The sequence below is a fragment of the Crinia signifera genome, chromosome 1 (assembly GCF_055691185.1).
Source record: "Crinia signifera chromosome 1, ASM5569118v1, whole genome shotgun sequence".
Taxonomy (NCBI): Eukaryota; Metazoa; Chordata; class Amphibia; order Anura; family Myobatrachidae; genus Crinia; species Crinia signifera.
This window is the reverse complement of record NC_139217.1, coordinates 328930788-328939192: the sequence shown is the minus strand read 5'-3', so window position 1 is coordinate 328939192 and position 8405 is coordinate 328930788. Positions and strand designations below refer to the sequence as shown.

The 8405-nt window shown below is 42.6% G+C and overlaps 1 gene segment (V, D, J or C); it reads left to right on the top strand.

Annotated features, from left to right (window-relative positions):
* The first annotated feature begins 354 nt into the window (after positions 1-354).
* LOC146078973 (T cell receptor alpha chain constant-like) lies at positions 355-7630 on the top strand. The segment is given in 5 exon segments: positions 355-448; positions 1385-1654; positions 2349-2402; positions 5988-6095; positions 7437-7630. Coding segments are annotated over 4 exon segments (525 nt in total).
* Positions 7631-8405: the final 775 nt, after the last annotated feature.

The following is an 8405-nucleotide window of genomic DNA, read 5'->3' as shown; positions in this document are numbered from 1 at the left end:
CGTCGCGTCCACGACGGACGCGACCTGAGGCAGCAGGGGCACAACAACCTCCGTCGAGGGACCCGGCAAGGCCCGGACCTCGACGGGTTCACTCCCCACCGGCTCGCCTATTAAGGCAGCCGCAACAAGCACCCCCGGTGGAGCGCTAGCCACGCTCACCGGGGCAGCCAGGCTGGACGGAGGTAGACTAAGCCCCGCCGCTAGGCTCCCCACAGGAGAGCCAGCGGCAACAGAGGCCTCCTGCGCCCCAAGCACCCTCACCCGCGGACGGCGGTACCCCGCCGCAGATAACGGCCGGGCCGCATCCACAAGGCGGCGGGGGGGGGGGGGGGCGCAGAGCGTCTTGGACAGGGCATGTTCAATTATAAAGCAATATACCACAAAGAGAATTTCTCACTTACCTCAGATCCACGCAGGACTGCAGCACTTCCAAACTGGAAAGAGAAGGGTGAGGTCACATGATCATCTGCCCTATATAACCTTTACCTGGCTACTCCCACTAGTCCCTGATAGGTTCCTGCCTGATCCTAGCTTGTATCCAGGCAGGAAAACCCCAGGCTAAGTTTTTTCAACTCTTGAACTTTATATGACCTAAGTCAGGGCTCTTATATGTGTTCAGGCTTATGCAGCCCTCACACAATTTTATTGTTATCTATGTGACATCCGTTCACATTGGAAGTCTGCCCAAAGAATATGTATAAGGTTTTAGGACATTGTAACTATTGAGCGCAGACCGTAAATCATGTACGCTCTATATGTAGCAAGTACAGTACTTGTATTGATATTGGTAACAGTGTGTGTCTTGTACTGTAGGGCAGGTTTCATTATCATTATGGAGCAGACACCAGACTACAAGTTACACACTTAACTTTTTTCACATGGACTCTGATTGGGATGGTAAAGTGTGTTGAGTGCAGTGAGGCAGCTTGCCCAAAGCTTGGTGACTGAAGTCAGCCATGTGAGGGTATGTGTAAAATAATTTGGGGTCCTCATACTGATATTTACCAATTAACACAAAACATTTCCATGTCAACCTTTTGCATGTGTCAATTTTGTTCATGTCGGCCATTTAGTGGCGACTTAGACACTGTTGACCTTTTGACTGCAAACCCTTTATACCATAACCTCTATCAGTCTCCTTTGACTGCAGTGATGATGTTTGAACTCTATACAGCACTGGTCTATGTAAGCATATGTGAGCACAGTGTGGCTCACTTGTGACTATAACAAGTTATTTTACATTAATGGAAAATATACTTATTTCACCACCTCTCTGGTATATAGTTCATGCCTACAGATGGAGCACCTCTCAGTCAGTGCTGGGAATGCAGATTTTAACAGAATTAGAAAAGTAACCTCTTCTTTCTTTTCTGATTATTTTTAGAAACAGACAGGGACAGCCCATCGGTGTATCACCTCAATTCCTCTGAGCCAGGTCTGCCGGAATCAGTCTGCCTCATCACTGACATCCCATCTGTGGGAGAGACACTGTTGTTGGATAATAGAAATCTAACATCAGAGGCTGCGCTGGATAAGTCTGACAGTGATGTGTGGAGGAACAGCATAGTGACATGGAATGATGGAGATCCTTCTCACCCCATTAATTGTGCACTAAAATATGGTGTTACAGATATAGTTCCAGTATATGATAGAGGTACTTGATATAAATGTATCTACTGTAATCACTTTGTGCTATGAGTATCTAATAAGGTTTGCCAATAGAAAGTTTTTTGTTATAACAACTTATTTTTTTTTAGATTTTGCATCTAGTGTTAAAGTGGAATAGTGTCTAGATCTGTTGAGAACCAGTGATCTACATAATGTTTCCCTTTCAACCTTTACGGTTTTCCAACAGATCATATTTAGAGGATTGCTGTCTGTGGGAAAAGATGTGATAATTACTGAGCCAGCGAAATATTGTGCATGATTAAAGAACTCCACAAAGCATTAGCTGGGCAGTAGGTGGTACTTTAGGGCTGGAGTTAAAGTCACTGATAAAGATAGCAATCTACCTACAATAAACTGATCAATTGAAAACATCATCATGCTAAATATTGAAAGGTATCACTATTCACTAACATTACTTTTAAACAAAGAAATAACCTGTAAGTAAATTGTAATATTCTTGGTTTTATTATCAATCTAGTCTTAAATTCTTATGAAATATTATTAAATCAGGGGGGGGGGGGGGGGGGGGCAAATAATGAATTCTATAGTAATTAATGATTGACAGCAATAAATGGACACATTATGGCAGATGTGACACTTTGAACATTGGCTTTACCATTTACATTTAATGTATGTGTGTAATGTATAGTAATGTATAGTGTATGTATGTTTTATTTTAGATACAACTGACCAGACCTGTCTATCCAGAACACTTGATGAGAGTTTTAAAACAAGTATGTTTACTAAACATAATTTCAAGCCACTAATACTGTAATATAATACAGTACCCTCACTTACTTCCTTCTGGTGGGATATACTGCGCACATACCCTCCAACATGACCCATTCCAAATAGATCTCGGGGATCCGGACCCGCTCATCTCTAATTCCAATAGGTACAAAATGCTCTGTTCCTGGACTTCCCTCTTACTGTATGATTGCCATCACCTGTGTTGAGCTACGGTAGTTAAATGATGCGAAGATTGTTTCACCACAGGTGATGGTATTCATACAGTAAGAGGAAAGTCCAGGATCAGAGTATATTATAACTAATAGAATGGGAACTTACTAAGATGGTAGTTCTATTTCACATGGGATGTTGCTATTTGTAACCAATCAGAATCTACGTGTTATTTATTTAGCACCTTCTAGAAGATAAAAGATAATATCTGTTTGGTTGCCCAAAGTAAGATTTGACGTAAAACTGCCATCTTAGTAAATTTCCCACAATGGGTATGCATACAAATGGATTTCCCTGTGAATTCTTATGCTATTCAGCATATAGTATGGCTAGTTTTGTGCAATAAATTCAGCAAAAAAAAATCAGTTTAAAAGCAGCCCCCCAAATAAAATACGGGTCCACTGTTTTAAGCGCCCTGAGCCCCAGCTCTGTGTAGAACTGCAACTATCTACCCCTTGGTATGGCTGTCATTTTAAATCTGCCATTGATGCCCAATTTATAAGCCCCTGTCTGCTGCAAACCTGCCAACAAAGCAAAGAGAATCCCCCAATGGTTATAAGTCGATTGTCTTGGGTTTTGAAAAATATGGGGGAACAAATGATGTGGGGTCCCCCCAATTTTTCAATAACCGCTACTTTGTTGAACGAGGCTGATACTATAGCAAGCAAACATGCAGCATGCAAAAGCCCGAAACTGGTCGGACCAGGACAGGAATTCCCTAGGAAGTGGAGAGCCTCCCCCATTAATGTACTCTCTGAGGACACCAACCATAGGGCTCTTATCTGTAACACTTTGAAATTTTCCAAAACCAACCTATGTGAAGAAACCTACAGTAAGTCTGAGTCTGGCTATCAATTTGAGGGAGACCCTAACACCGTCTTTTTATTCAATTTTACCATTTCTAAACATTCTTGTATATTTAAGCCTGCACATGTATCAACATATACAGTGCTGTCATTAAACATGCAGATCAATTATTTGGGCAAATTTGCGACCGATTCTAAAACCACCATAAATCCAGTTTCTATACTTGTAATGTTAAAAACACCAATTGTTTATCGATGTTCTATTCTGAGTGTGGTTTAGTCTTTTTACATCAGCTTGGCCTTTAGCAAATCAGTGGATTACAAAACCACCAGAAAACATAAAAAAAAATATGATTAATAAATCTACCCCAAAGAACAGTAAAATGTAAATTTCTATCAATGTATAAAAAAAGAACTGAAACATATTGATATAATCATGCATATGCTGAAAAAAGGGGCAGACTAGATGGGCCAAATGGTTCTTATCTGCCGTAAAATTCTATGTTTCTACGTTTCTATCAATCTTAAGCCCTGTACACATGCATCGATTTTTCCCGATTTTCGATTTGATTTTGCTTATAGAAGCAAAATCGAATCGAATCCTAAACGAAATCAAATGGTTTTTGTGTCACTCCGATCTACATTTGATTCGATGCGCGCACCCGTTTTCACAAAATCAAACATAAAAATCTACTGTGCAGCCAAGGAAATATCGAATACGATATTTTTGGGGTGGGAGTGGGGAACTATTATAGGAGAAGAAATGGGAGATGGGGTGTTAGTGGTACCAGTGTACATGTTCAGAGAGCGGCAAGAGAGAGGAGGAGAACAGAGAGAGAGCGGGAATTGGATTAAATATAGGCCCTGGCATTCAAAGTACAAAGTCCACCTTGGTGCCAAAAGTGAAGGATGTAGTTATGTGCACGCCGAAGGTGCGCGCGCTCTAAAAAAGGGGGTGTGGCCAATCAAAAGGGGGCATGTCCTTGAGTGTAGTATACCACACCATATACCACTTCTACATATGCAACAAAATACTGGACCCATTATACTTGCCCCTTACACATGATGCCAAATAGAATGAGCAAAAATCACATAATGGCACACGGATTGAGCCAAAAATCACATAATACTATACTGACTGAGCTAAAATTCCCATAATGCCAAGCGGATTGAGCCAAAATTCACATAATGCTACATGGATTAATCCATAGTTCACAATATGCTTAATAAACAGGGACATTGCGCGTCAAAAATTTACACCGTATTGCCCATTACACGTTAAGCCACACACCATAATGTCCATGACTTATTATGGCAAACACCATAATTCCTATTAAAAATAATGCTACATAAGTGCTGCTTACCTACGTGCTCATTGCCAGGGGTTCCATGTTCATTGCCAGGGGTTTTATGCACGTTGCCATGTGGAATTACATGCTCTTTGCCAAGGGAGAATACATGCTCGCGGAAACTGAGGGACAGCTGCCGCTGGGCAGAAGTGACAGCCATTGACAGCCGGGCAGAGAGCAGGGGAGGGGGGGGGCTGCCTGGCTGTATTCAGAGCACTGCAGGTCCTGGCTATTTGAAATAATACCCCTTTCACACCAGAAAATGGGTCTTACCCGGGAATATGGTCCCTTGATCATGCAGGGACATCCCCTTTCCCACCAGCCTAGTCAATGCATTTTGTGGTGTCAGGGGAGAGAGAAAACCACTCCCTCCTTTAACTGGCTATATCGTTTAACTGGGTATATCTTCAGAACCAATTGACCCATTTACACGAGACCAGTATCATATTAAAGAACTTTCGACCCGTAAAACTGGGACATTTGGTTCAAGAGAAATCTGCCCTCATAGAACATGAACAGCCATAGAAATAAAAAAATTGGTTTACCCACAATAGCTCTGGAATCCATCGACCAATATAGAGCAGCCTGATATCAGATTGAAGGTCTGGCGATTTGTGTTTGAATGAAATCAGTTACAAGCTTCTGTGATGCTGGCAGGGGAACCAGCAGCCATCGGAACCGGGTGGGGGTCAGAATTACAGTAGCAGGTTGCATGTTATCCTGGTAAAATGTTGGAGGTTTGCCTGGGGGTATCTCCGGTTCCCAGGAGGCTAGCGAGGCAGCGTTAGGCTCATTGGAAAGCCCCGGTTCTCAGCTACAAAAGACACATGCCCAGGTGTCCCCCCCTGAATCTTCCCCTGTGTACAATTAATGTGAGTAAACTGTGCAGTATAGCACTGATATTATCCGTATAAATCAGCAAACTGGCATATTGCATATATTTATTTCCACTTTATTTTTTGCCAGTATTAAGACATTGTTCTATATTAATAGTCAGTTATACTGTTCCCCCAAAAAGGTGAGTCTGGAGGAAGAGTAAGTGCATCATAGTGTATACTGTAGCTGCCTTTACACTGCTAGGGAACTTGTGGGCAGCTAATAGCATTGAACCCGTAGAGTCGAAGGGCTGGGGCATGTAGGGGTATTTGTGGGTTGGGTGTTACCATTTCTATTTCATGATGTTTTCTCTTGTTTATTTTTACAGATAAGAATTTGAACAATATGTCCTTCTCTGTATTTGGATTGAGATTTTTAGTCATTAAGGGGATACTATTCAACTTGATATCCACTCTGAGACTCTGGACATATTAAGGTACAGTACAGTATGTGCATGAATTAACCATTTTCTAAATTAGGGCATGTAAACAGTTTGTAAGGTCTTAAATTAAGCCATACATATACTGGCTGATTTCCAGATACCCTAATGCCGATACGCCGGTTGGTGATCGGTAGCTGTTGAGGGAACAGCAAAATCCAACATGTTAAAAATCACTTAGTCAATGATTTAATAATTTTTGGGTTGGAATCTGTAAATTTAGGATTTCTGACATGTTGCATTTTGCTGACCCAGGCATCAGGAGAACTATGAATTAGCCCAATACACTCCTGATGTATGGCAACCTTAAGTAAATAAAAGGAGAGATCTATGATATCTTGAAGAGGGATAAAGTGGAGAAGTTGGTCGCAGGAACAAATCAGCTTCTGTAATTTTTCTAGTGCAGCCTCCCCTTTTCTCTCCAAGAGTCCTTTGAGTTTTTGTGACACATGTTTTAAAATGTAAAATACAGAGAAGCATTTTTTTTCTGGTAACAAAGGGGGTTATTCTGGTTGATTCGCAAGGCTGCGAATTCACACACAGGGCATGCGAATGGATGTTACAAATCCATTCGCAGGCCAGGGGGATCCACCCACTTCTTTCGATGGTCGCTCTGAGCAACCTTACATATGAGTGCACGTTGGGAAGGAAATGGACAAGCAACTGACATCCAGTGATGTCAGCTGCCCGCCCCCAACACCCGCGTCATGGCCTCAATAGCATGAGAACTCCCAGCATTCTCATGGGAATGCCCATGAAACACTGGGCATTCCCATATGCTAATGTGGCCGCCCCACGCCCCTCTCTGCCTCTGTTCGCAGTGGATGCATGCACCCTGAGTATGCACATGCGCAGAAATGCGCATGCACAGTAAAACATCATGGGTCCCCATGCGAACGCAGCTCTGAATAAGGTCTAAAATGTTGTCCTTCACATGGACAATTCTAGATTTCTGCATTAGGTGAATATGAAGCACCAAGTAAATATCTAAAATCTGACTCTTTCACTTCACTGATAAATATATATGCTTGATGGTCCCCAACGCCCACTTAATGTCTACTGCCACTAAACACTGCATGTGGGAGGAAGTGCCAGGTTATCTCACAGACCATTCACTTCATCAATAGTATGTGTCTGGTTGCAATGCGGAGTAATGGAAAACATGTGCAGTATACTGTATTTGCTAGACCCAGTAAAGAGTTAAATAAAATGTGTTGCTTCAATTAGCAAATGTCATTTATCTTGCGTAATATCAGATATGCCCCTGCATAAATGTTCTCCATGATCCAATCAAAACCTTTTTCTTTTTCTTTGATTTATGTCTTTCTCTTTCCATAGGTATCTGGGGCACAGAGCTTGCATGGAAACAAAAAAGGAGAGTCTTTAAAAAACTGATATACAGTATAAGAAAAACACCCATAATTAATCAACATGCACAATTAATTAGCCAAATTTTACAGTGCATGGGGTCCTCAAACTGTGGGTCCTGACTCCAAAGTTGCTCCTGGCTAATGTGTCTGTGGGGTGGGGGACACAGGCATAGGCGAATCTAGGGGGTGGTCCGAGGGTGCACAGGACCACCCATTCCAACGAGCCCAGCCCCGTGTCTCTAGCCCCCTGGGAACCAGAGATACTGCCAGGCAAAGCTGGAACGTTTTCCCTATGGATAACATGGGACCCACTAATTCCCACCCAGTTCAACGGCTGCCAGTTCCCCCTTCTGCATCACTGAAGTTCGAGGTTGATCTCAGTCAAGCCCAAATCGCTGGGCCTTCAATCTGATACTAGGCTGGATCCATATAGGTTAATTGGTTCCAGGGATATTGAGGTTAAATCGTTTTTTTTTTCATTTCTTAAATGTCATTTCATGATTGTTTATGTTCTTTGAGGGCAGATTTCTCTGGAACCAAACAGCCCAGTTTCACGGGACCAAAATCATTCAAAGCCAACTCAAAAGTTCTTCAATATTATACTGGTCTCATGTAAATGGGTCAGTTGGTTCCGAAGATATAGCTGGTTAGTTCAAGTGGGGTAGGGATAGATGAGTGGTTGTCTCTCCCCCTTACACCAGAAAATGCAGGGACTAGGCTGGTGTATAAGGGGTCAGCCTGGGAATGTCCCTGCATGATCCTGGGACCATATTCCCTGGTAAATCCCTGCATTTTCTGTTGTGAAAGGGGTATTATTTCAAACAGCTGTGACCTGCAGTGCTCTGAATACAGCCGGGCAGCCACCTGCTCTCTGCCCAGCTGTCAATGACTGTCACCCCTGCAGCTTCCGCTCCAATTCTTCTCCACGCTTTCACCT